The sequence below is a fragment of the Ostrea edulis genome, chromosome 2 (assembly GCF_947568905.1).
Source record: "Ostrea edulis chromosome 2, xbOstEdul1.1, whole genome shotgun sequence".
Taxonomy (NCBI): Eukaryota; Metazoa; Mollusca; class Bivalvia; order Ostreida; family Ostreidae; genus Ostrea; species Ostrea edulis.
In genome coordinates this window covers 105,834,235-105,862,142 of record NC_079165.1, presented here as the reverse complement: position 1 = coordinate 105,862,142, position 27,908 = coordinate 105,834,235, and the positions used below count along the sequence as shown (strand labels likewise).

General features: G+C 34.2%; 2 protein-coding genes across 5 annotated transcripts in view; one reads left to right on the top strand and one right to left on the bottom strand.

The window, feature by feature from the left end:
• Positions 1 to 3,151, bottom strand: part of LOC125680444 (uncharacterized) — a 32,583-nt gene extending 29,432 nt beyond the window's left edge. The window contains exon 1 of the mRNA XM_056155937.1: positions 2,850 to 3,151. Coding sequence (XP_056011912.1) covers positions 2,850 to 3,003 — 154 coding nt within the window. The 5' untranslated portion in view covers positions 3,004 to 3,151. The remainder of the gene's footprint in view (positions 1 to 2,849) is intronic.
• A 1,538-nt stretch (positions 3,152 to 4,689) lies between these two features.
• The window catches only part of LOC125679740 (protein WWC2-like), a 29,325-nt gene continuing 6,106 nt past the window's right edge, over positions 4,690 to 27,908 (top strand). For 2 of the 4 annotated variants that reach the window (XM_048919200.2, XM_048919198.2), the window contains exons 1-20: positions 4,712 to 4,921; positions 8,703 to 8,726; positions 8,944 to 9,053; positions 10,981 to 11,075; positions 14,337 to 14,445; positions 14,860 to 15,019; positions 16,960 to 17,089; positions 18,688 to 18,810; positions 20,147 to 20,298; positions 20,808 to 20,972; positions 21,206 to 21,295; positions 21,389 to 22,162; positions 22,379 to 22,441; positions 22,588 to 22,674; positions 23,652 to 23,838; positions 23,983 to 24,156; positions 24,757 to 24,848; positions 25,057 to 25,154; positions 25,656 to 25,738; positions 27,522 to 27,779. In XM_048919200.2, coding sequence (XP_048775157.1) covers positions 4,794 to 4,921; positions 8,703 to 8,726; positions 8,944 to 9,053; positions 10,981 to 11,075; positions 14,337 to 14,445; positions 14,860 to 15,019; positions 16,960 to 17,089; positions 18,688 to 18,810; positions 20,147 to 20,298; positions 20,808 to 20,972; positions 21,206 to 21,295; positions 21,389 to 22,162; positions 22,379 to 22,441; positions 22,588 to 22,674; positions 23,652 to 23,838; positions 23,983 to 24,156; positions 24,757 to 24,848; positions 25,057 to 25,154; positions 25,656 to 25,738; positions 27,522 to 27,779 — 3,102 coding nt within the window. In that variant the 5' untranslated portion in view covers positions 4,712 to 4,793. Of the gene's footprint in view, positions 4,922 to 8,702; positions 8,727 to 8,943; positions 9,054 to 10,980; positions 11,076 to 14,336; positions 14,446 to 14,859; positions 15,020 to 16,959; positions 17,090 to 18,687; positions 18,811 to 20,146; positions 20,299 to 20,807; positions 20,973 to 21,205; positions 21,296 to 21,388; positions 22,163 to 22,378; positions 22,442 to 22,587; positions 22,675 to 23,651; positions 23,839 to 23,982; positions 24,157 to 24,756; positions 24,849 to 25,056; positions 25,155 to 25,655; positions 25,739 to 27,521; positions 27,780 to 27,908 lie in introns of all 4 variants that reach the window. The other 2 variants (XM_056155936.1, XM_048919199.2) reach the window with 1 other exon arrangement.

Genomic DNA, 27,908 nt, shown 5'->3' with positions numbered 1-27,908 from the left:
AGAAATGCTAACATTGCAATATGCACCCATTCAATCCATTCAGAAATGTAATAGTAATTAAAGAAACGATTTACATACATATATATACCATTCACCTGTCAAGAAATGACTCTAACAGTATTCATATGTAATGATTACCTCCCTCAAACCATTTTTTAAAATACTTTCCATTTTAAATTTTTAATTTTAAGCTACAATCTACATTTCTCTGCAGATGCACAAACTGACAAAGTTTGTTCATTCTAGGACTCAAATCTACAAGAGCCCAAAAAGGGTTATGCCATATATGGCAATATCATCTTAATAATAGGTCATAGTGACCTTCATTGAGGACATGACACACCTTCTTCCTAAGATGCATGAACTGACCAAGTTTGATGATTTTAGACCAAATAATTGTCCAGTTATGAGTCAGACAGGATTTTGCCATGTTTGGCCACATCACCTTAATCAAAGGTCAAAGTGACCTAACTTTAATAATCAAAGTGTGACCCACCCTCTACACCAAGATGTATCATCTGACAAAGTTTGATGATTCTAGGTCTCAAATCTACAAGAGACCCGAAAAGGGTTATATGCCATATATGGAGAGTAATGAATAAACAAAGGAAATCTGAAGAAAATGGACAAGGAAAGAGATATCAAATGATCACATAGAGATAGAGACAATTAGAACAGTTTTTACAGTTTGAAGAGTATAACAATATGGAATATTCTTATTTCTAGCTACAAGGATTGTTAGCTGGATATTAAAAAAAAATGAAAATGAATAAACGTGAAAAAGAAATTTAGGAACACCTGACAAACTAAATGTCTCAAAAATAAATATCATTTCATTTGAGTTATTGAGAGTGAAATTTCAAGAATATGAATAATGAGACCTAAACTTTACTAGGAGAGATTGGGGATTTTGAGAAATCCGGGCTTCAAGAAATTGTGAGAAATCTAATCTTGAATTTTCATCTAGATCAAAATTCAAGCAAAAAATTCAGATCAAAATTCAAGCCATCAAAATCCGCTTGTATTTGCTTTAGGAGGGGAATGAAATGATTTCTGAGGAAGATCGAACAGTCACCAGGCAATTCATGCTTCAGGATCTGTATCTGATCTTACAAAAAAACTTTCAGGACTGACAAAACATTTACACTAACAAAATTTAGACTTTGTTACAAGTGTCAAGTCCTTTTGTCTGACAGACATTTTCCTCTGGTTTGACATATAGATAAACAAAGGCAATAGAACTCCATAGGATCCTCAGTTTTTCCAACATCTGTCCTTTGTTCATCCAACACAAAAACCTGAAACTTTACATTTTTTGTAATTGTTTTCTTGTGCAACTTTTCACAACTTCATTTGTGTCTTTTCCTTTTTTTGACATCAAAAAATTTCAACTTTCAAATCTGAAAATATTTTGCTCCAGCAGCAAAAGCTCTAGATAAGGTTATGTGTCTGTCTGTTTGTCTGACACTTTATCACTATATTCCAATTTTAACGAGTTTTTATGATTTTTCAATGGTAGTTGAGATTTAAACATCTATATTTCAGTAGGATACACCACAAAAAGAGTAAATTTGAACATGTCATTAAATTTAATGGTAGATACTTGCAAATTTGTCTGTCATGTGCATCAAACATATGATGAAGATGGCCTATTAATTTTTTAATAGAGAACACATATTTCCACAAAAAACAATCTTTTTACTGATACAGCTAGAAAGTATAAATATTTTAAATGTATATCTCATTCTCAAAATTATGATGATATTTTAAAGTTTTTTCTCTCCAGTATATGTCACAGTAATTCCACACTGTAATGAAAACTTAGCCATCTACAATTAAAGTTTCAACTTCATTTATTTTACGACAGTTAACAAACAAGTTCTACAACTTATATCAATGCTTCTCATTGGTTCGGATTTTGGAAGGGTTAATTGATGTGGGAGGAAACCGGAGTACTCAGGGGAAACCAACATGTCCGAGTGGGCGACCACAATACCCTCTCACATACAACCACAGCCGATCCTGTGAATCAAACTCTGGTCAAATCAGTGAGACGCAAGTGTGTTAACCACTACGCTACCCACATTCGACCAAATCGCTACAGTACGGGTGCATAGAATCACCAAAATTACTGCTAATCACCGAAATTACTAATAAAGGGGCCGAAATTACCTCAGTATATGTTCATCTATATACCATCTAGTCACATATCAAATTTCATGAAGATTAGTAATGATTTGAAGAAATTGTTTCCATAAAACCAATTATTGTGAAGTGTGAATCTGAGTTACTTCCCTTTACTGAACTCTCGTACACAGTAAGTGAACTATAAATAGCCAGTAAGTTCTAAATGTAGCGTAGAATACGGCAATATATTATCATTACTATATTACAGTGCATTGCATTCAAACAACCACACGTGAAAGAAATTGTTTCACGTGTACGAGAGGTATTTAAAGGGGAATAACTTGTATAAAATTTACACTTCACATTAATCGGTTTAATGGCCACAATTCCTTCAAATCGTTATCAATCATCATGAAATTTGAAGTGTGACTAGACGGCATATAGTTGAACATATACTGAGGTAATTTCGGTCCGTTTATGGATAATTTCGGTCATTTCTTTGGTAATTTCGGTGATTAGCGGTAATTTCGGTGATTAGCGGTAATTTCGGTGATTCTATGTACCGCTACAAGTACAGCATGGTGTACAGTACTGCACAGATTCCAAAAGACAAAAAAAGCCTCATTCAAAGTCATGTGTAGAAAAATAGGAGCCTGAACCTTATTGACAAGTTATCAGAATATTATCATAGAGCTATCAGAATAATTAAGCTACTTTATTACCCTCATGCTCCAGACTGTCATCGTTAATACTCAGTACGTCCTCTTCCTCTTCTTCATCTTGTAAACCAGCTTCTGCGCCTTCTGCTTGTAAAGCTAGATTAAGCCGTTCGATATCTTCTTCAATTTCCTCCCTTTCTTCTCCAATGTTATCCATCTTTTAATTGGTAGTAGCCAGGTAGGATGTTATCAATTCATGATTTAGCACAGTAAAAGTTAAAAACTCCGTCAGTTTTGACAAACGCGGTTCCCGTTCTTTTTTCTTCTTTCTTCCGGTGAGAGGCATTAATAACTCGTTCGAAAAGTATTTCGGAATTGAAAAATCTTGCTGTGGTGACGGCAGTGGTGAATGGAGGTTACAGGAGTTGCAAACTCCCATTTGGTTAAACAATTCTAATTTTGAAAAATGGAAATTTGTTCAGTTTGGGATCTTCAATCCCTCCCCCTTTTTGGATTTGGATCATACCACCATTGTCTTGAAAATTTTCTGGATCCACTCCTGCCTAATTTTTGACTGTCTTTATTTCATTTTTTTTTTTTTTTGAGACAGTAAATAATATAGCTTATAATCTTTACCAATACACAGAATACAATTCATTGGTTTAAATTCTAACCATGGAGATACTAGAATACACCCCCCCCTTCTACATGCACACCTTTCAATCTGTGCAAGTCATTTATAACTCATTTAGATGTATAAACAATGTAATAAGTATATCCATACCAAAAAATCACCGTGGATGAGCTAGGGGTACGGGTAGGGAGGGGGTCTTACCGTCTAAAGCACCTATATGTTACGAATGAAGATAAAATTGTAACCAGGGAGGGGAGGGGGCACTCGATCATAACATTGAGGTAATATGCCCAAAATTACGTTTTGTGAACATAAGATCATTACAGGATGCAAACAATATTATTAAAATCAGATAGTATTATATCTGCTCACATAGCTCGCTACACTAATGTCTGATTTTAATAATCAGATTGGGGTGCAAACCGAATTCTCTAACTGGGTACGTCCTGTGCAGACGCAAAAACCATTAAAATTTTAAGGGGGGGGGGGGGTAAGAGATATATCCCATGCACAAATGACTGAACGTTGTCACATTTAGTTACAAAAATGTAACATGTTTTCATTTTTTTTTTCTTTATGACAAAAAGTACATACATTTCTATCGAATATCAGCTTGATATAAGTTGATTTTTAAAATATGAATGAATGGAAAAGTGAAGATAACGAACAGTGGTCAATCTCATTAACTCCTATAATTAGGAATACAGGAGTTGGGGAAACACGAACCCCGGCATGAACATAGATGAGGTGGAATCGATCATGTGGAGTAAGCATCCCCTATTGACCGTTTACACCCTCCGTGAGCCTTATATATTGATCAAGTAAACGGAGTAATCCGTAGTCAAAATCGGTGTGTAAAGAACGGTCTAAAAAATGGTATAAAACACGTGAATCCATCTCTTTTTAATCATCATCTTCGATTATTATTTTTCAAATGAGGAATAAGAAAGGGTTGTCGATCGAAATTTTGTCTTGTAACTTAAACCGAATCTATGACAAAATAGTTATCCGGCTTTAATACTATGTAAATATAACTTTATTGGAAATACAGTAAGCAAAACAAAACTTGAATACGCACAGTGTATTTGGCCCTGAACATTCGTGGAGTAAAGAATTCTTGAAAAATTCCTGTAACAATCGAAAACTGGTACTTTTCTGAGAACTGCTTTACAATTATGATTTTACAACACCATTGCGAAAATCATCAAATACTTTGAGGGTATTTCGCGGGATTCCAATGCATTTCTGATTGGCTAATGCGTGACAAATGACTGACGTCATATATGCTAATTGCTGGAAAAAGAAAATGGTGGTTCGCTTAGGATTTAGACGTGCAGGTCCATGGATTGTGCAAAGCAAAACATTGAGTTGATATGCCAAAGAGAGGAAAGGGGGAACTACCCCTTCCCGAAGGCTGGGAGGAATGTTTAGATTATGATGGGAAAAAGTTTTTTATAGACCACAACACCCGTCAAACAACTTGGATCGATCCGCGGGACAGGTGAGATATTCCTGGCGTTTTCCCCTGTATCGTAGCACCTTGTACGCCGTTGACCCATGTTTTGTAATTAAAGTAAATTTTCAGTACACAGAATACAGTCCATGTGAAAGAAAGTTAATCTCCCTTTTGTCTGAATTGATTTTGCACCTTTTGGTTACCAATTATTCAGAATGTATTGATGAAAGGCTGCGTTCCGACAAGGGAAGTAAATCATTACCTGCATTTTTCGAATTGCATTGTTTTGATTAAGAACTCCGACTGACAATGGCTTCAGTGTACTGTAGGAAAAGTAATACAGCCTTTTGATAGTAACATTAAACGATCTTTTCTGTATAATTTTATCATTTAAGTGTTGAAGGGAACTAATACATCATAGAGTACCAAGGAACGTGTTCCTTCGAATACCAGGGTTTTTATTACCATCAGCAACTTGCATTTTTATTACCATCAACAACTTATGTTTGACATGTTGACAGCTGTGACATTCGGTTACTGCCCAAATGGACATAAGAATGTGTTGTTGTAAGGTGTTGAATTTTTCCTGACTGAAATTTATGAATGGCGAACCATGGGAAATAGTTTTGTATAAAAGCATACATGTGTAAATTGTATGATAATACCACGTTGGTGAAAGGATTTTTTCTTTTGAAGAATATGTTTTTTTTAATTGACATTAATTAAAACTTACCTGTTTGTAACATTAAATCGCACAGATAATTTTAGCTAGACGAAGAAAAAACTCAGAATTCACCACTTTGTGTGATGAATTTGAATTCATGAGTGTAATGTTTTCTGTCATTCTCATTACTTCAGTTTTTTAAAATGATAAAATAATAAACATGAAACATAAACGAATCATAGATAAATATAACATTTTTGCTTCAAGAGTGTATATATCTTAATACAATGTATTTAGTTTCATTTTTGTGTAATCTATGGCTTTGTGGTCATGTGGACAGACATTCTCAGCTTAAGATCTCAATTTATCACATGCAGTCATGATGCACATTGCACACAATGTGCATTTTTCAGTTGGCCAAAAGTAAAATTTGTTTTGTTCCCACTAACCCCACCAACCCTAAATTATACAAGGGTCTATTATTTAACGGGTATTTTAACAAATTGTTAGAGAAATTATTGGAAAAATAATTGCTTTAGGGTTGAGACTTGTAGTTTCATATTAAAAATATCATTGAAGATAGTGAAAAATGTTCAATATGTTAATAAACCTGTAAGGATATTGTGATTAGTATGTTTCTTTGAGTACTCTGAAAAAAATAATATTCATTGTTATATTTGCTCTTATATGTAGAGTTGGGGACCAGTTTTCAATCTAGGATATACCATTGATGCAATAGTGTTCCAAATGCCAAATAAAATGAGGCCAGGGCCTATTATACTCCTTTTAACTGTTTATTAATCAACACCAAAATGACTTACTTAATCCTTTAACATGAACTATCTTGTATTGTTTTATTCACATTATTGAAATATGGTTAAACAGAAAAGTACACTACCAAAATTTATCTTAAGAATTTTACATTATCAATACTATCATGCTGATTTGATATTGATTGACTCAGAGGTCCCTAAATTTATTAATTTAAAAATGGGCCAGAATTGTACTTCCAGGTAAAGTATTCAAGAATTGATTTAATTTCATTGTAATAGTTTTAATGAGATGCATGCAGTTGAATTTATTAAATTTCTAAAGCTAGCATGCTTAATGCAAATTATTAGCAACAATATTGAAAGTAAATCTGTCACCATGGTCATTATATGTTCACAAGATTTTTTTTTTTTTTTTTTAAATGCAAGAAATACAAAGAGAGTTCTCATTTTATTTATTCTCTCTCCTGAAAAAATTGGATGAAGAAATAAATTTGAATAAAATGTTGAAATAATATAAAAATGTGAAATATTATCATTTTATAAGATATCATGCATTGGTATATATTAATATTAGAAAGAGAATGAAATATAAAGGGCCTCATTTTTAAGTAACGGCCCCACACTGGACCATTGTCATCAGAAAATTGAACGCAGGGACTTTTCCATATTTAATACAGATGTTTATATCTCTCTTAGTTTAGTGCCTCATAAGTTATAGATGAAGCTTTTCTTTATTGAATTTAGCCACATTCAGCACTGAGCAGTTCAAATACTGATTGATTATCTATCAGATATCGTCCTTAGATTTTATTTGCCAAAAAATTGTCTTTGCATCCTTTTTGCAAGGAGTGGCATTTTATACAGTAAACGCTTCATTCAAGTGTGAAATTCATTCATGGTAAGAGGTACAATATACCTATTATTCAATGCACTAAATTCAATATAATGATTACTGTATCAGCCAGGCATGCATGATGTATATGAATTCATTTCGTTTTCCTAACTGAGTGTCTTTAATCCTTGCCAAAAGCACATCAGAGTATTAAATGTTTGTAACAAAGAAAACCGGGATTTAGAACAGTGCCTAAGATTTTCTTTTGATTGTTTATGACGTTCAGCTTGAGTGGTTTTGTAACAAGGAAAAATGTAGGGGATGAATGGAAACTTGATTCAATCACATTTTGATCTGTTTATGAAAAATGTAGATTTGACAATCATAACTGTAATATTTCTCAAAGTGTTATGGAAAATAAAGCAACAAAATGTGATTATCTCTATACTGCTGGAATTTATATTGGGGGGAATTTTGTAACTAAGGATGTAATTGTTTGTCTTTACAGAGGGGGACAGTGTCATTACTGTAACAACTAGAAGTATTTCTGTAATCACAAAATAGGTGAACAAAGAAACTAGAACTCGGTATTTAACAAGAATACACACCTTCTATCATAGTTGAGAGTACTGTTAAATTATGTGTATGAAACACCGTGATTCGTGAATTAGATCCAATTTATAAAAAAGGAGAGAAGTTTTTGCTTTATTCTTAGTTGTGACATTTTACCACAAGTATGTTTAATTATTTCATTGCCAGTATTTTGCACCATGAAGAATGCAAGAAATGATAATGGTGATGAGTTAGACATAATGGCTATGATTAATCTAACAAACATTTTTTATTGCAAACGTGTCATTTGAAAGGGAAAATATGATTAGAATCTTCAAAGAAAAAATATGCTTTAGAATTTTCAACATTGCATCAAAATATTTACTCTCACTGCTTAAAAAAGATATTTACAATATATGTTTACCAAAAAGCTCAAAAGATATTTTCTTTTAATTGCCTTAACATATTAATATTTGGGCAGAACCAAAAGAAATTGTGACTCCATGCATCAGTAACAAAAGCACTGACTGAATTATTGTTTATGACATTACGGCTCCATTCAATGTTCCTTTTATCTCAAATTATTGGCATGATCAATGTGTTAACTACAAAGAATTCCAAGTATGTCAAAGATTGATTGCATGGTATAGAAGAAAGTTTAAAGCACAAACAGAGGATCTTAGTCAAAATATACTGTTTGCTTTTGCACACCAATACAAAAATGTCCCAGGGCCATACACTAAAATGAAATAAGGAATGCCTAATTTGAGCTTGTCAAATGTACTTGTTTATATTTAGGTTTCTAAGTGGATTGGTTAACACACAAAGCACTTTATTTTTGTATTTTAAGAAATGATTTCATGAAGGAAACTGACTCTTTTGAAATGAAGTTTGATATAGAAAAAAAAATAGAAATAGTTAAATTCCTTTCAGTGTCATTCTTGTATAACTTGTATAAGTATAATGGATACAAATAGCCGTCATTGACACTAATTTTGTATTCAGATACTGGAATTTGGAAAATTTTGGGTAGGTTCAATTTATAATTCACAGATGGTCAATTTCTCATTTTAAATTCCTTACTCTGACCTTCTTGTACAAGTATAATTGACCACAAATGACTATCATTGAGACACTAATTACGTATTCCAATACTAAGACACTAATTACGTATTCAAATACTGAAACTTTGAAAATTTTAGTGATTGATATTTGTGTTTCTAGTGTTTGATGTCTGATTTTGTAGATACACCAAACCCCAGTCATTTGCAGACTGTGTAGGGGATGAGCTCCCCTACGGTTGGGAGGAATGTGTGGACCAACAAATAGGAGTATACTTCATCAACCACAACCAACGTATGTATCAACGACAATTCCACCCCCTTGTCTATAAACAAACTACACACATCTATGTAACTGACCCCACCCCCACCTCACACCACCACCATCGACATACTATTACTACAATGTATTATGATGACGTCTATCAATTACAATATCAAAAGATAATGCAAAAGCTCATATAGAAAGAAAAAAAATCACATTCTAAATACAATAATTATTGTATATCAAACAGTGCACTTTCTTGAAATTTGTAAATAAACTTTTAGTTCACACAAAATGAATATTCGTGACTTGAACCAGTAGTTTTTATGGCCAGCTCTTTGTCCAGTGGATAGACTAGTACATGTATTTTATATACTTGATTACATGTACCTGGCATGTACTCCTGGTAATATGTTAGAAATACTTACATTTAATTTCCTAGTACTGGTCATACAGTCAATAGTCAAGTTTTATTTTCACTGAAATAATATATTATTTGGTATAAAGAAATGACAAATTTCTTGTATTTCATTGACCACACTTCCTGATACCATTATTTTAACCTGTAGGCAGTAAGACATGATACCATTATTTTAACCTGTAGACAGTAAGACATTATCCAGATTATCTGTAGTGGATGAAATGTTTTAGACATACATCCTTTTTGGTGATTTTATTTTACAGAGCACAAATGAACAATTTTGATAAAAACCAGATGTCAGTATCAATTAAACATTTATCCTTCACTCTATAGGTCCATTTATACCAGGTTTCATTGCATTGTACACATGTGCATGGAGATGTACTTTGTTTCAGATGATTAATATACTAGTATATTGATATACATGTTTCATTACAAACATGCAAGGATCACTTCAAAGATTATCATTAGATCACTAGATTTTAGTCAGGTCACTCCAAAGATTTTAGTTGGATCACTCCAAAGGTTGTAGTTGGATTACTCCGAAGGTGGTAGTTGGATCAAATTAAATCTCAAAGTTGTAGTCGGCTCGCTCTAAAGGGTGTAGTCGGATTACTCCAAATATTGTAGTTGGATCATTCCGAAGTTGTAGTCTAAAAGCTGTAGTCGAAGATTGATCGACAATTCATAGACCATCTGTCTTGCAAATATTTCAGCTCAAAGATGTACATGAATTTGATACATGTTCTATAAAGTTGGATGTTTGGAGATGTCTGCCTTGTACTGGTTAATTTTTTTTCATTCTTAATCGATCAAGGACAAATAAGTGAAGAAGTTGAGAGACACAGCAGTAGTGTAATGCTACTAATGCGTGGGAAATGTTTGGAATTGTTGTTTATAATAGAAACTGCTTCCCATATGTGTGGTAGTGATGACAAGAGAACTCAGGAGGGGTGCGAGTGATCACTTTTTTTTTTTCTTCTTATTTCTTATTGGCAGAGCTGCCCTTTTTCTGCACTCACTTACACTGTATAGAAATCTGGCTGGCTGTTTATGATCTGATGGAGTGGCATCAAATCTATAAACTCCAATAACTTATCTTTTTATGTGAAATTCTTGTCATTAGTTGAATATCTTGTCTTAGATTCTGTTTCTTGTGGGTGAAATTCAGTACACTATGAATTTAGATCTGACTGCTTTAGATCTGACCTGAGTGTCCAAAGTTGTGTAAGTTAGACATTGTCCTAATGAAGCATAAATGATCACAATTCTACACACATAATGGTAGTAGTGTATTACAGCATGCAGTTAAGTTAGGAATTCGTTAGGTGAATTTTATCTGTGTTTATGCCTAACATTAATTGTTGCTGTCTCCAGTGGATAACTTACTGAGATTCAGACTGAATTATTACATTTTTAATAAACTAACTGCTCTTCATTCACCATTTACATGATTTCTGTTAGTCATCAGAATGCCCAGACATTTTTTTTTTTACGTCTATAATGGATATTATACAACTTTTGATGTATTTTCAGAAACGAATCAGCTTGAAGACCCAAGACAGCAATGGCGAGAGCAGCAGGAAATGATGCTGAAGGAATACCTGGTCACTGCTCAGGAGGACCTTCAGGTAACACAACCCAGTGATACACACCTGTCAAAATACAGCTGTAATTGTCACTAGGCATTGTGAAAGCCAGGCTTCACAAAATGGATGAGCTACCTAATAGATTGTTGTTGGTGTTTTCTGGTGTTACACTGATAATTTTATTTAAAATGATGTATAAGTTTACTTGTTGAAATGATTGAATGTATGTCTTACTGAGAGACAACTCATCAGTGTTAAATACATCTCACACCTTTGTACACATCATAAAATACAACAAAAAATACTGCATGCTCGTTTTGTATTTCGTGCTGTATAGTGGCATGCTTTGATGTTCACACAAATCACAGTCGTCTTTGGTGGTCTGGCTCACAGAAATCTCCTGTCAACCAGCATCTAATGACTCAAATTTCAGTTTTCTTCTATTTGCCAAATTATGTCCTTAATGTTCTTTTCAATTTGCTATGTTAAAAAAATGGATATTTTAGTACCACATTTTGTTGTTGATGTTATTGGAGAGGGAGAAGTTGCCTTGTTCATTTTCAATTTTAGTTGCATAGTTACAGAATATAAAAGATACTCATCCAAAACTTCATCTTCTGAGAGCAAATTTCATGAAGAATTATTGAAATTGGTCTTCCATGTATTGTCTGATTTTTTGGGATGGCAGAGATGATTGAATTTATTTCCATTTCATATTTTTTTTAAAAATGTGTTTCATTTTCAATGCACAAGACCACTATCACATGAATCCATGTTCTTTGCTCACCTACTGCTTGGATTGAAGACATGCTCTCTATCTGTACCCTTATTTTAAATACTGGGGGTACCCCTGTTGTTCACCCCATATGTTAAGCTCATCTGCCTGTTCATTGTCATTGTCATTTATTTTAATTTTCTGTTGAGCTATGACAGTATCAATTCAGATAGAATTTTTGCAGAAGACAAAGTGTTTCTTTTCTGATAGATTTATAAATGTGGATAACTGGCAATAGCAAATAACCATAGCATATGCATTTGATATGGGTGACTGACTGTTAGTCCAGATCGATTTAAGTTGTCAAGACATTTGTGCCCCTAGCAACAAGAATTTGATACCAGCCTCAAAACAATTTGTTATTAAAAGACTGGCTAAAGTATTGCATCTTTATTGGCTTTTCCCAAGGAAAGTTGTTTAGATAAATCCTTATAATCCCTTGCAAACAATCCAACTCCTTTGTTTTAGATTGTTATATTGCGCTTGCCTGCTGTTGTGAAATTATCACGGTGGTCTTCTAGATTGTAATTGCATGGATTTGTTTGGTGACCTATACCATTACTGTTCCTTCTGATGTCAACATAATTATTATTTGGCAATGTGATGTCACAAAGCTGTGAAGTCATTCACATAAAAAAATATAGGCATGTAAATACTGCCATATAATAAAACTATTACTGAATTTTGTTTTTATTGATAAAAGGAAATATCAGTTTAAAAAAGACATGATATTGACCTCAACTTCACCTCAATCAATATCACTGTGTCTTGGGTTGATATCAATGAAGACCAAAAGTCCATATATTTATTATTAACTGATTTCAGTTCCATAGATGAATGCAATCAATGATTATCATGTCAGTGATGGTAAAGGACCAAGAATTTTGTTTTGACACAATTAGTTTGTTTTGTAAAGCACTTGTTTCTTCTTTACTTTATTGTTCTTATTTTTACACATTGGGTTTTGGATCAATATAACTCTGTTTATCATTGTATGACTTGATATATTGTTGCAATTTTATCAGTTATGTACATGTATTGCTATACACAGAAATTCATTTTGTCCAGCTCCATTAATTGATTCAGTTGCATGTGAGTGGTCTGTTTGGATTGCAGTTTTATTGTCAGGTGTTTCCATGAAATTGCCACGGCTGGACTGTTAAACATAATTGGTTAGATTGACATTGTAATGTCAACGTTATTGTGAATTGTGTTGTAGGTCTGAGTATCGCGGACTACCTTACAATACGATATGCATCATGATACAAACATGCAATGTGTCATACATGTGTCATAATACAGATATCATGACATTTAATAACTCAAGATTTCTCAGTTTTTTGTTGTATATTTTGTAGTGGTTGTATATTTAATGTTATTTCTAAGGTAAAAATCACAACACCTACTGTATTAGACTGAGTTCATCAACTGAGTAAAAGTTACAAGTAAAAATGACTTAAGATAAGGGTTTTAAAAGACCTTTAGATTTATGCCACACTAAGAATCCTTCTAGATTAAATACATGTATAACTTGCAACTGTATCACAATACCATACTGATATGACACATGTATCACACAGATCAATACAACCAATATATTGCAGTATTAATACACCTGTGGTGTTGTCTAGTGTGATGTCAACATGATTGTGATTTCATAGAGGTGTAATGATACTCTGATATATTGATTGTGAAGCCCCATCATAAACAATACATATCATCATTCCAGAATTGCAATACCAGAATTCAAATGAATTGTTTTATGTGAAAGTCAGACTAAATTTTAGAACAACCTGTCTAATTAAGATTAAACCATTGTAGATAACAAAAGAGGGGTTTGACAAAATTATTAGATATACTTAATGTACACGATTGACAAATGTACACAGTCCTGTCAAATGTCTATAGCGTAGTACACAGTGTTGCAAGATAGCCTGAAAATTGCCTGATGATTTTTAAAAGTTTTGGACATGGGAAAATTCTGTAGCAGTTGGCGACTGATTAACCAGTATAAGAAATGTGATATTGATTAAGGTGAAGAATTGGTTAAAATCAGTCATGCTTCTTAGTTAAAATCCTTCTCGTAAAACACTAGATCAGGTTCTACAAAACTTCGACAGAAGCAGCATCTGTATTTAGATTACCTTTATATTGAAGAATGATTAATGTTAATGCAGAGTGCATGTCATGTTACCATTTGGGATCAAAGTGTAGATTTGTTCATTTGTGCGGTTAGGGTGAACTTTGTGGCCCATAGGTCTACTGTTTTAGCAACCTGAGAATAAAGAAAGTTGGGAGGTGAGGGCCGTGTTTCTGATAGTTAACAAATCTAGAAATGTTGTACATTTATGATGTCATCTCTGCAGATCACCAACATTTTTTGCAATGAATTACTTGCATGAAAAAGTTGTGCACACACTCTCCCTCAAAATAAAGTAATCCTGACCATGTTCATTAAAAGAATTGGAAAATCATTTAGGGCCAGATTACACCCATACCATAAATGGTTATTTAATTTGCTTTTTCAGGCAAAGAGAGAGATTTTCTCAGTCAAAGAGCAGAGACTTCAGCTGGCTACAGATGAATTTGAACATTTAAATGACACGCTTGGTGGATGGAAGTCATCAAGGACTAGTTGTAAGTGTTCAGATGTTCATGAAGATTTCCTAAAGTGATGATGCATAGTATATTTCTCAATATATGAATATAGAACACATGTACATGTTCTGCATGTAGTAAAGTTTTTGAATAATCTATGCTTTATATTCACATGCAGTGGAAATTTTCTTGCCTTGGAATTATTTTTTTTCTTCGTTTCTATAACTTTTTTAAAAAGCAATTTCCCAAATAGGTTGAACCTCTTTTATTATTCATGCTTAAATCAATGATATTTATAAAGGATTTTTTTAAATATAAATTGCTGAATAGCAATACATAACTTAATGTATTTTCCATTCGGGTCAAGAATGCTCAGAATCAGTTTTGTATATCAAAAATGTACATATGCTGTTTTCTGCACTTGTTTTGATATGACAATATTCTTCTATGCAGTGAATTCCAACTCCAGTGTTGGCAGTGCTAAGTATGACCCTGACTTACTGAAGTCCGATGTTAACCTGGCCAAAAACAGGGTGTCTCGCCTTAAACGGGAATTAGAGCAGATTCGTGCCGAGATGGTGTACAAGGAGCAGGGAGTGGAAACTCTAGCACAGTAAGACACTCCAACTTATTGTGCAATCGAAAATTTATAGAGGGGGTTTTATGGAGTTTCTAACCTATACATACTTCTCTTGATGGTTTTCAGTTTGTAGGAAATTAAATGTGCAACACATGTCTTGGGTCCATTATATATTTTTGTTTCAAAATGCTCCACCCAGCTAATGCTGAATTCATAACATTTCAACATAGGGACAGTTATTTGCAGTACTTGTTATTTGTGATTTATATGTAATTTTTGGAGGAACTATTCTTATTAAGTGAGCGTTTAAAGACATATTACAAATCATCAACATCTATATATATATATCTTGATGTTTACTTATAGAAAAACTGCTCAAGTAAGAATGCAAATAATATGTGTGTCTAATTTCATATCTTTTTTGTAAGAATGATAATTATCAAGTGGGTTGCAGTTACTTGTTTCGGAGTGTTTATTTATATAAATAATTCAGCTCTTGGAAAATGTCAGAAGAAATTAGCACAATATCGGGATATATTATCTCGTTTGGGAAGGTGAAATATCCTCCACCCCTTGTCAGTTTGACACAAATTAACAGTTAACAAAAAAACTACTCTGAGGAAGAAATTAAAAGATACCCTAAAAATGCTGGAGGAAATCAGATTAGATTACCGGATAAAGGTCTATGTACAATGGGTCTTTATCGTTGCTAATAAGACTCTGTTCCCCCATCACAAGTAAAATTGGAGATGGACAGGTATTTGTGGAATGTTGTTTGTGAGAAGCATCAGGAGTTCACACTAAGGAGGGATGACCCCTGTGGATTAGATGTGTAGGAAAACAAACAACCAGTGGGGATAATCCACCATGTAAAACAGACATGTTGTAGTGGAACCCACTATAGGCTGTCAAAAGTAGTCACAGAAATCAGGGTTCTCTGTAACGCAACAATCTGCATCCTGTGGCAAAATTACTGTTAAAAACATGGGTGCTGGGACACATCCTCAGACTCCAGAAAAACTTAACATTAAAAAATCGTCTATATATTAAATAACTCATCTCCAATGCCTATGCAGAAATGTTTTAGTACATTGTCACGCTTTGGTGATTTACCCCATGAGAGGGGTAACTAGACAGCTAGGAGCATGCTTGTTTGTTTTTATTTGACTCCATGGCTGTTAATTAGTTATTTGTTTTAACCAGCAGTTCATGTCTCTCAGTTTTTTTTATATGAATGTTTGCAAAGACAACAACATTGCTAGATATTGCTAGTTATTTTTGGCTCATCGGTTGGAGTTAAAAAAAATCTTAAGATGCAAGTGATGCAACGCACCGTGTATCTTATTGAATGACAATGTTGTTCTATACTAATGCAGTAAATGATTTATTAGTAGTTAATTTGTAACAGCTAAATTCTAAACTGATCATATCTTTCACGATCACACTTGTAAGGGTGTGTGGCTAGTACCGGTAAATGCAGCACAAGAAAACAATAAAAAGTGAGACATTTTCTATAGATACTAAAAGTAATAATTGGATTTGAACATATTTTATTGTATGTTAAAATTCATACACAAAAGAATTAAGTAGTAACTTCAAACGGGGAGGGGGGGGGGGGGGGGGGCGGTTGTATGTGGTTCAGTAATTATCACACTCGATAATGAGCATAATTTTACTGGGACTCCTAACAGAATTTTTCAGGACCATAAATCTACTGATATCTCCTATAACTTTACCTTAATGGTGGCAATTAAGACAAAAGAATTAGTCTTTGAAATTTATTCCTTACTTTAATTATTTCTTTGTGAAGTTTGTCAGTGTGAATTCTTTGAATAAGTGAGAATTAAGCACTTGTCCGTGAATCTCCATTGTCATGTGTCACAAGCCAGCTAATCATTATCATTATTCTATAACTTATGATATTTCTAATATGTGAATGCAATTCAGAAGTCAAAAAATTCAATATTTAACAGAGTAGACAAGAAGTTGTCAGGGGAGGGAGGTTTCTACAGTGTGGACCAAGCTCACACCATTGTGTCAGAGATTAGACAGCTTCAGAATTCACTGTCCAATGGTGAACAAGAAAAACAGAGCCTAATGCAGGTAATTAATTAACAGTGTCTAGAAAAAAAATTGATAACTTCAATAGCATAGTGGTATTACCACCACGGTGTAATTTTGCATTCTTGAGATTAAAAAAATGTGTGAAATCTTTGATAACAGTACTAAACAGTTAAATGCCAGTGACCTTGGCGACTGTTTGCTACTTTTGAAGGTGCTTTGAGGAAGTGGGGGATATTCTGACAGGATGAGTCACTACCTGTTCATTCAGAAGTTTTGTTACTGATTATAATAAAGTGTATTAGAAAACATTACCAAGCTACAGCTTTTAACACCTGTATAACAATTGAAAATAATTCAAATGTTCCAAGGCTTGCCAAATCTTCTCAGACAATTCTGTTATATGGAGGAGCATCATACACCAAACTGCTGTTACTACAATTGTTTGCCTCACTTTTTAGAGAGATTAGTGGCATTGATATGGAGACTGGTACATGTTGAGAGATTTAGGGATTGGCAGAGTTGTAGTAATATTTGTTTCAATATCAGATTATTGATAAAAAGCGGTTTTAGAAATTGTTTTAGTGGAAGACAACCAGATATGAATGGATGTAAACTCCTGAGATTGTACTTAACAATATGTGAAACAGAGGAATGCACAATGCTTTCTGCTGAACGGCAATATTACATAACTCTTGATGGGTTGCCAGTAATTCTTGTAAAATCACAATAAGAAGAAATGACTGAAATATCAATAAATGCTTACATTATTTTCCTCAATATGCTTAGTAAAACATTGAAAAGAGAATTAATTATTTTCGCATAAACCTTGTTTAAATTGCAATTTTCTAGTTATGAATCATAGCATCTAGCATAGCTCCAAGCAATTTTTGTGCAGCATAAGTATGTGAATAACTAGCGTGTAATTTTGGCAACAACAAACGCATAGTATTGAGTCATCCAGTGATGCTAATTGCTTTGGAGATGTAGTTAATGTGAATACCCTTCACTGTCTCCCAGAAGTTAGTCTGAAGTGCAAAATACAGGATTACGTAACAATGTCTATGCACATTCAATAACATAACATCACACAAAGCAATGATATCAATTTCAGTACTTGAATTTTATTTTTAGCATTCTTTAAGGAAAATAGCAGTGTACAGGTTATGATGTCACCTAGGAAGCATAGCTGTTCTTAGGGATTACTTTGTTCGTTTGTCTGACACACCCTAGAACTTGGTAATGGTATGAGATGGGACCCCTGATATTTAGCATGTGTATTTTTTGTGTATTTAAGGTCCTTTGCTATATGATACAATCACAGGCAACTTATGTTCCTTAGAACACTGGTTTTTCCACACAAATTTTTTTTTTCTCAAGCTTGTAGATTATGTCATAAAATTTATAACAAAATTGTTGTCTTTACAGTCTATATCACATGAAAAAATAGCTGTCTTTATCATATTATAGAATTGATCTCTTTACTGTTTCTATCATATGATAAAATTGCTGTCTTTACAGTCTATATCACATGATAAAATTGCTGTCTTTATCATATAATAAAATTGATCTCTTTACTGTTTCTTTCATATGATAAAATTGCTGTCTTTTATCATATAATAAAATTGATCTCTTTACAGTCTATATCACGCTTGAAGGAGGAATTCTTGATGAGTAAACATGGTGGATCGTCTCCTGACGTATCAACATTGTCCATACCACTCAAATCCAGCACTGCCTCTCAAACAGACCTCCGAGGAGAGGTAATTCACTCTATTTAAGCTGGTGAACTCTCATATGCACAGGGCTGGATTCATCGCCTTGATTCTAAGTCTTTCCAGCGAATTTTTTTTGGGCCAAAATGCCACCAACATTCGGCTGTTTCCCCTCACTAAAATTAGCTATTTTTCCCCAATTATATATATATATGTTTTTCCCAATTTCAAATCTAGGGAAATTAGGCCATTTAAAAAAAAGGTTACCGTATATTGCTGACAAAGAGTAAATACGTTTTTTTCTTCAGTTTTATTCTCCAAACCACTGCACATGCAAAAGATTTTGTAAAGAATATGTAAAACAATAGAGGCATCCATATAAGCAGATATGCAGCGAAGTATATAGTTTCCAGATATACATTAAGCCATATTGTTGACAATTTAGTTTGACCGCCATTATATGTAGGGTCAGGCTAATAACTGGAAGTGGCCAACAGAATAGGGTTTTACTAAAATCCGAAAAATACAAACAGGAGAGACATTCTGGAAACTTAATTATTAATATAATATTTACAAGTTTATTGGTACAAATGCTGGTGAATTAATAATTTATTATTTTCTTTATTAAATTAGACAATAAGTATTTCTAAGAAAAAGTAAATAATATCTATACAAGGTGTGACTTCCAATACATATTTAATGTTAAATAATGATTTCTTTTATGATTTTAAATCAGATCTGAAATAAACCTCAAACAAAAAAATTGTTATTTGATTATTATATGCATCTTTACCATTTTAATTTACTATGAATGATTTTTCCCAATTTGAGGAAAATGTCGCTATTTTTTCCCCAATTCAAAAAGAGGAGTGGTAGTTTGAAAAACAAAAAAAAATCACTGCTTTCTGTGAATGGTTGATACTGTAATCTAACTATTGCAATTTATTCACAAGTAGCTGATTTGAAGCTTATTCAATACCCTATCCTGACTAGTATTAATTTTGAGGGAGCCAATACTTACAAGACATGAATAAACAAAGTGCCTGGTTTGTGATGACTGGTGTTTACAAGAAAGGCGTGCTCACACATCTCAAATCTCACTGATATATCTCAAATCTTGCAGATATTTTCTCCCTTCAAATAAAAGTTGATGCACAGTATATGTCCATGCTTTACAGGTTTACATTCAATTTAAACATATATGGTATGTCATTGTGAATTCCATATCATATGCATATGGTTTTCTTCGATATCATATGCATTTGATTTTTTTTTTTTGTTTTTTTTTTTTTTGGATCAGGTTTATAGAAATTATTGAGTACCTGGTGAGTTGTGTGTGATTTGGTGGGTAAGGAATTATTTTGTTGGGTTTGAACTCTTGCAGCTTGGACCTGGTAGTAATAAGTACATCACTGAAATCACCCGAGTCCGACTTCAGTATGATGAGTCCAAGAGAAAGCTCACCAATCTGAAGCACAAACTGGCCCATATCGAAGATCAGATGATACCTGGTCAGAATGAATCGGACAAGGACAGGTAAAAAAAAAAAAAAAAAAAGTCAGGTGTTATTAGCTTTAGCACCTGTTAGAATGATCAACAGAGTAACAAATACTGAAGATTACTTCCAAGGTCTGTTTACATTATGACTTTACTCCCCCCCCCTCTCTCTCTCTCTCTCTCTCTCTCTCTCTCTCTCTCTCTCTCTCTCTCTCTCCTATATTTCAATATTGCAGTGTTGATGTTTTAATAGAATTGTTGATCCTACATGAATTACTTGTGTGGTTCATTGGTTTATTCACTGGACTATTGATTATAAGTTTGAGTCTGACTGAGATTTTTGTATGGTTTAACAATTTAATAAAGTCGTTCAATGGTTGGAATTTTTGTTTATGTTTAGTAGTTCCTAATATAATGAAATGACATTTTCTTGTGAATCAAGAGAATTATAGAAAAGGTGTTGAGCCAACTTTCATGTATTTATCACAAGTTTCAGTGTATTTGATACACCTAACAGGGATTATGTATGAACTGTGTTTATTTTCCAGGCTGATGCTGTTGCAAGAAAAAGAGCAACTTCTTCGAGAGTTAAAGGGAATTAATCCCAAAGGTCGCAGTCAAGTGGAAATGAAGGGCATTCAGACCAGAATAAGTCAGCTAGAGTATGACTTGAATGTTGCAGTGGAGATATCCAACAAACAGATTGCAGATAGGTGTGTATAGGCTCTGGAATGGATTAAGGAATTTAACACTTAAAAAGTGCACTGCAGGTGCACAACTGATGCAATCTCTTGCATTCATTTGTACTTTACCAAGATTGTTTATATGATATTTGTACTCCTTGAACTAGATGTAAAGAATTTTGATTATGTGGTTAATACTGTTGACAGATAAGGAATCTAGAGAAATTAAGTGAAGTGGTTTACAGTATTTACGTTCTTTGTAGACTCCAACTCCATGAAGAGAAGTCCTCCATTATGCAAGAATTAGCAGAGACCACAAGACACACTTCACTGCTAGAATCACAGTTACGCAGGTTTGTTGCCAGCATTCCCCTCTATATAAAATTTGATTCAATAACAAAAGAGATTTGATGTATACTATATGTGATATTTCTGTGTATTTTCAGTTTGTCACTTAGTACGCTCTCCGTTTCATCAGGATCAAGCCTTGGATCATTAGGTTCCTTGTCATCTTGTAGTCGCGGGTCACTAAACTCGCTCAACATGCTGGACATTTATGGCCAGCAGCATTCTCCTGACACAAATTTACAAGACCTGCATCGCAGGGTTGAGAAACTGTTACAAGGACACAGTATATCACCCATTCATGAGCTGCCACTGTCAACTGAAGTGACAGAGGCAGCTACTAACAGTTATCTCCAAAGTGTCATGGCCAGTAACAATGACATTTCATCCTCATCATCTATTGCTTCCTCACCCCCAGTGTCCCCATATGATGTTGGACCACCTCCCTCATACAAACAACACATGACAAATGTTACTGGCTTGCCACGGAAAGTGAACACCTACAACATACCCCAACAACCACCATTATCATACAGTGCCGGTGTCAATCTCATAGCAGATCAATCAAACATAGACCCCATGAATGGACTGCCTTCTGGGCCTCGATTAGAGGCTGGCAAGGGATCATTTGTGCATCCTAATCCCCCTACAGGACAATCAGTGAATGACAGTGTTATCAGTGCCAAAAGGTCACAGCTTGCAGACATCATGGATGTGTCCAACCCTCCACTCAGTCCAATCAGTGAAAGTAGTTCCGGTGTATGCAATAATTTGTCGGGTGGCAATACCAGAAGTGTGTCAGCAGCTGTCAGTGATGAGTCAGTAGCTGGTGACAGTGGTGTGTTCGAAGCTTCCATGAATGTCACCAACAAAAGGTATATAGCTAGCTCCCTTGAATTTCAATTTCAAACTTTTTGTGGAAGACCGTGTGCAGGAAATGTTACAGAATAGGAAAATTCTAGTGTGAGAAGATCTGACATCATAATTGTTGATTTTTCAGTGGTAGATTTACAATTATTTGCACTCTATATGTAACTTGGCTGTTAGGTGTTCTATTTGTCATTATGGAAATTGTCTACATGTTGTTTCAGAGATGCCATCGATGACATGTTTGAAATGAACCTGGAGAGTGCCCAGATTCAAATAAAACTCAAGTAAGCATTCCACTGTCTGTGTAATCTGTTTATATACATCATTTAATTCTTTGAAGCCTTCACAGCTTTGATTTACAATTCATGATAGATAGATCTCCTGATGTAGGTATGAGTATCCCTGAACTTGACTGAATGTTTACTTTCAGATATAAGAGTATTGACAGCCAGCTAATCATTGGTATAGAGCAGGCCAGGAATCTCTCAGCACTCGCCTTCCCACAGAATAGCAACGTGTAAGTCATCTTACGCTAGAGTTTACTATTTTATGTAAGATTTTGTTTATACCAGTGGAAATATATACATATATGACACAGGGACTAAACCATAGCTCAGACATTTTTTAGCCCAGTGGGCTGTTCGATTGAAACATTTTATAGCCCTTGATGAAGTTCTGTAGCTCATATGAATGACAACCACATTTTTTTATCCCTTCAGGAAATGTCATATTCTTTACCACATGTAAAAGGGGTTTTATATTCTAGAAATATTTGAATTATTTCAAATGAAGCATTGTATTTTCTTATTATTAGTACTTTTATTAAAACATGTTTAAATTACATGGGTTTATGAGGTAAACAACATTATCATACCTCTGGCCACTTAGAAAAACCATGAATGAAATTCAGAATGGCAGTGAGTGACCATTTTGCCTTTACATCATAGCAAGTGGTCTCAATAATCCAAACTCTGTGCCATGACCAATAAGAAGGGACTTATTGAGAATGAATACATCATTGCAATTCACCATACTACATTTTAATGATTGGGAGGTTGACTGTCGTATGATTTTGTAATATTGATTTTTAAAGACAGTGTTCAAGTGCACATTCTTGTTCTTCATTTTATCATGTTATTTTGAACAGGTAGATATTACAACAATTGTACACTTTCCCATTTGGTTCATGAATACAAGAAATGAAATATAGAACAAGTTCAAGTTTATTTAAGAATTCTAACCATGCATGAGTATCCATTTTGAGTCTTATTCTGTGTTAATAATGGCTTGCAATTTGCTCTTATGATTATCAATTGCTTAGAGAACTAAGGTTGAAAGTTTGTAATTTTTAACCAAAATGGAATGGACATGATTTTTTATTTGGTGAGAGAAAAAAGATATTTATTTTTTCTATTTTATGTTTTATTTTGAAACTTTGAAAGATCGAGTTAAAGGATTCATAAAATGAACTTTCCTTATACTTTCTTTTGACAGATGCATAAAGGCAGCATTAATCTCCAATATAAAATATGCATCTTGGACAACCAAGGCCTCTACAGAATTAAAACACCCTAAATTTGGTGAAGAGTTTAGGATAACAATAGCAGAGCAACAGCTCATTAACAAGACTCTGCAAGTCCAGATCTGGAGCATACACAATCAGCTGGGGTCAGAATGTCTGGTGAGCCGTTCATCTCCACAAACTTGTTTACTGTTTCTGAACTGCTTTGAATACATTTCATAGAAGTTTTGGTTTTTGTGTAACAGAGATAGATATTAGTCCCACATCATGACTATATAGATATATGCTCTTTTTTTTCCACAGGGCTGTGCACAGGTTAGCTTAGCAGACTTTGACCCCAAGTCTGTGTCCCAGAAATGGTATAATGTATTAAGCTTTAGATTTATGCAATCAGACACGTCTGACACATCTGATGCCACTCAACAGTTTGACAACACCAAAGATAAAACACCCATCGCTTCTCCAGAAACACAAAAGGTACAGTAAGCAAATATTTCAACCACTCGTATTTCTTTTTGCATAGAGTTACGTATCTTTAGCAACCACTGCTGTCAACAACCACTTGTCTTGTAAGACCACTTTCTGATATCACTGTCACTGTCACTGATCTACACTTAAGTCAAATCTACTTTTACGTACAATATCATTTGTGTGGAGGAGTCCGTAATGAGATATTCAGGACATTGGTTAATGTGGATATTTCATGGGGTTTAACTAAATTTTCTCTTCACCTCAGTTCATGAAGCAAGCTTCTTACATTGAATATTTATTAGATCATGATGTTTCCTATTGAATTGGGTCAAAGGGTTAGTAAGGGTTAAAAATAAGGATTTCTTTCAAAGGACAGTTGTTTTATAGATTTAAACTAATTTACTAACCATCAAGTATAGCATATGTGCCCAATTGGAATTTACTTTGATTAGGACAATAAGGACAGGTAGCTCTAGTTTTCACAGTTTTTACACCATTTTTATAACAAAATTTTTCTGTGGTATTTTCAATCACAAGGAATTAATTGTTTTAAAAAAAGAAGAAACAGGGTTAATTATGCATAAAATACTTAATATTGAATTACAGGAGGATGTAACCAAATTATTGGAGGCCTCGTCTGCCAGGCTACAGAAATCAGAAGACAGACAGACTCCCACAGAGGGACTCCGGGACAGCTGGTAAGCTTAACAATTGTCTGTCACAGGGAGGGAGACAGAGAATTGAGAAAATGCTATTAATTAATATCTATCTCTCTTTACTGTCTAAAGATGGAGCTGTAAATTAAGTTGCAAGGTTGTTTGGTTTGTGAAACTCAAAATGTACTTATTTCAACACTAATTGTGTTTAGACTGTGTATAGTAATGATCTTTTTTTTCTGTCTTTCAGCCACATAAGACATCCATTGGTTATGTCATTGAAGGAGGAAAGTAGTGATGAATCCACAGTCATATCATCTCAGACCTCCACCCTCACACGCAACCATGGTCAGTGTTACTAGAAAGTCATTATAGGTCACAAATTTCTGTTACACTTCCTGTGTATTTTGAATGCACATCTGTAAAGCTACATGTTGCTTGGGGTGAGGGGGCTGGTACTTAGATAACCTGTTTTGAAGTTCTGCCATCTACACCAATTTTACATCATACATTATTGTTTTACATGCATACATCAACTGAAAGAACTTATTTATGATCCGTTGTGTTTTGGAGACATGAATAAAGTTAGTTTAACCACCGAGTGATATATACCACACAGATGAGATAAAACACTACATTGACTGTTAGTTACATGCAGTGTTTCCCACCACTTAGTAGTTTTTGTAAGTGTGTATATTTTTTGTGCATGTGTGTGGTTTCATCTACAGTACACATTATCAAAGGGAGATAACTTGAAAATGCTTTGGTATTAATATTTTTGGAATCTTGATATATATAGAGAGAGCAGTGGTACCTTCATTCACATAGATGTATTGTTTTGATGGACAGGTCCTGATGACATTGAGAAGTTGTACCACAGTAATGCCATGACAGGAGAAGAGGAGGAGGAGGAGGATGTGGAGAATGAAGCAGTAAGTAGTGAGACTATTGTCACAGATTAAGTATTATATACATAGATTGTCACAGCACTATTTTTGTGGGAGGATTATATATATTATATACATAGATTGTCACAGCACTATTTTTGTGTGAGGATATATTATATACATAGATTGTCACAGCACTATTTTTGTGGGAGGATTTTATATATTATATACATAGATTGTCACAGCACTATTTTTGTGGGAGGATTATATATATTATATACATAGATTGTCACAGCACTATTTTTGTGGGAGGATTATATATATTATATACATAGATTGTCACAGCACTATTTTTGTGTGAGGATTATATATATTATATACATAGATTGTCACAGCACTATTTTTGTGGGAGGATTTTATATATTATATACATAGATTGTCACAGCACTATTTTTGTGGGAGGATTATATATATTATATACATAGATTGTCACAGCACTACTTTTGTGGGAGGATTTTAATATTATATACATAGATTGTCACAGCACTATTTTTGTGGGAGGATTATATATATTATATACATAGATTGTCACAGCACTATTTTTGTGTGAGGATTTTATATATTATATACATAGATGTTAAATCTTCTCACTCTACATGTTTGTCCATCAGTCTGTCACAGAAGCTTTAACCTGGTCAACAATCTTGGAAATACATTCACTTTGGGATTGTATATTTGGACTGTAAACTCCTTATTTTAATACCAGTTCATAGGCTATACATTCATTCCTTATACTTCAGACTGTACATTTTTTTATTACAATACCTTTAATATCTTATTACGATACCTTTACTTCCTACGACAGTACTTTTATATCAGGATTCATAGTTAGCATGTGTCTATGAGGCCTAACATCTGTTGTTTAATCTGAGTCAAGTTCCTATTCATGAATGAAATACTGTTTAAATATAGTTATATGTGGTGGTGGGGGTATACTGGAATCGGGTTTTCCGTCTGTCTGTCCGTCCGTAGACGCAATGGTTTCCGGGGCTCTAAAGCATTATCCTTTCCCCCTACCGTCACCATATCATATATATGGACTACCCATGGGATGAAGATGTTCCCTATCGATTTTGGGGTCAAAGGTCAAGCGCACTGGACATCGAAGTAGCAATATGGTTTCCGGGCTCTAAAACGTTATCCTTTCCACCTACAGTCACCATATCATACATATGGACTACCCATGGGATGAAGATGTTCCCTATCGATTTTGGGGTCAAAAGGTCAAAGGTCACGCGCACTGGACATCGAAGTAGCAATATGGTTCGGTTTGTCATACCATTTGTTTTTTACACTCAGAAAAGAGGTAGTTTACCTATTACCAACACCCTTTGGGAGATTGGGGTAAGCGGGGGGTATTCTTAGTGAGCATTGCTCACAGTACCTCTTGTTTTGAAAATAGTTTGAGGGGGGGGGGGGGTTGACAATTACTTGCATTAGCTTGTTTTGAAGATCTTTGTTGAATTTCCTATTTTATGAACATGTGCGTAAATTTTATTATGTACACATATTATTGATGGAGTTGGCACTTTTGAGTGTCATCAGTATTGTTACATACATACTGCATAGGTTGATCATTGTACCTAGGTTGCCATTATCTTTTAACTAATATCCATTCTTGTGATTGAATTAATTTGCATAGTTGTCTCCCATGTGCACAATTATAACTCATCTGTAATCAGTAGATATGAGTGTCAAGATACAGCAGATTTATGTAACGAAGAGAAAGATTATCTTCAAATAAATGACTTATTCTACTTTCCACCAGGACTATGATGAGCGAATAAATGAAGCTATGGAGGAGCTCCATAATGCTGTTCACATCGAGGACGACAGTGGCAGTTCCACGGATCAGGAGGACTCAATTGCCACTGGTACCTGTGACAAGGAGACAAACACTGTTTCGATGTACTCTGATCGTCCCACCATCAAGAGGAGGCCCCAGGAAGGAGCCAGGAATAGCACCATCAGGAGGTCACAGACATTCTCTCCAGCATGTAGACCAGGCAGTCAGTATGTTTGTAGGGTAGGTACAGCTTCCGGTCAGGGCCTTTTTGAAGCCAAGTGCATCTCCAGGCCTAGTATGTGGGATATATTTTGTGGAGCAATACATGTAGCTTTTGGGCCAGATATTCAGTATAATTTTGATTTCAGT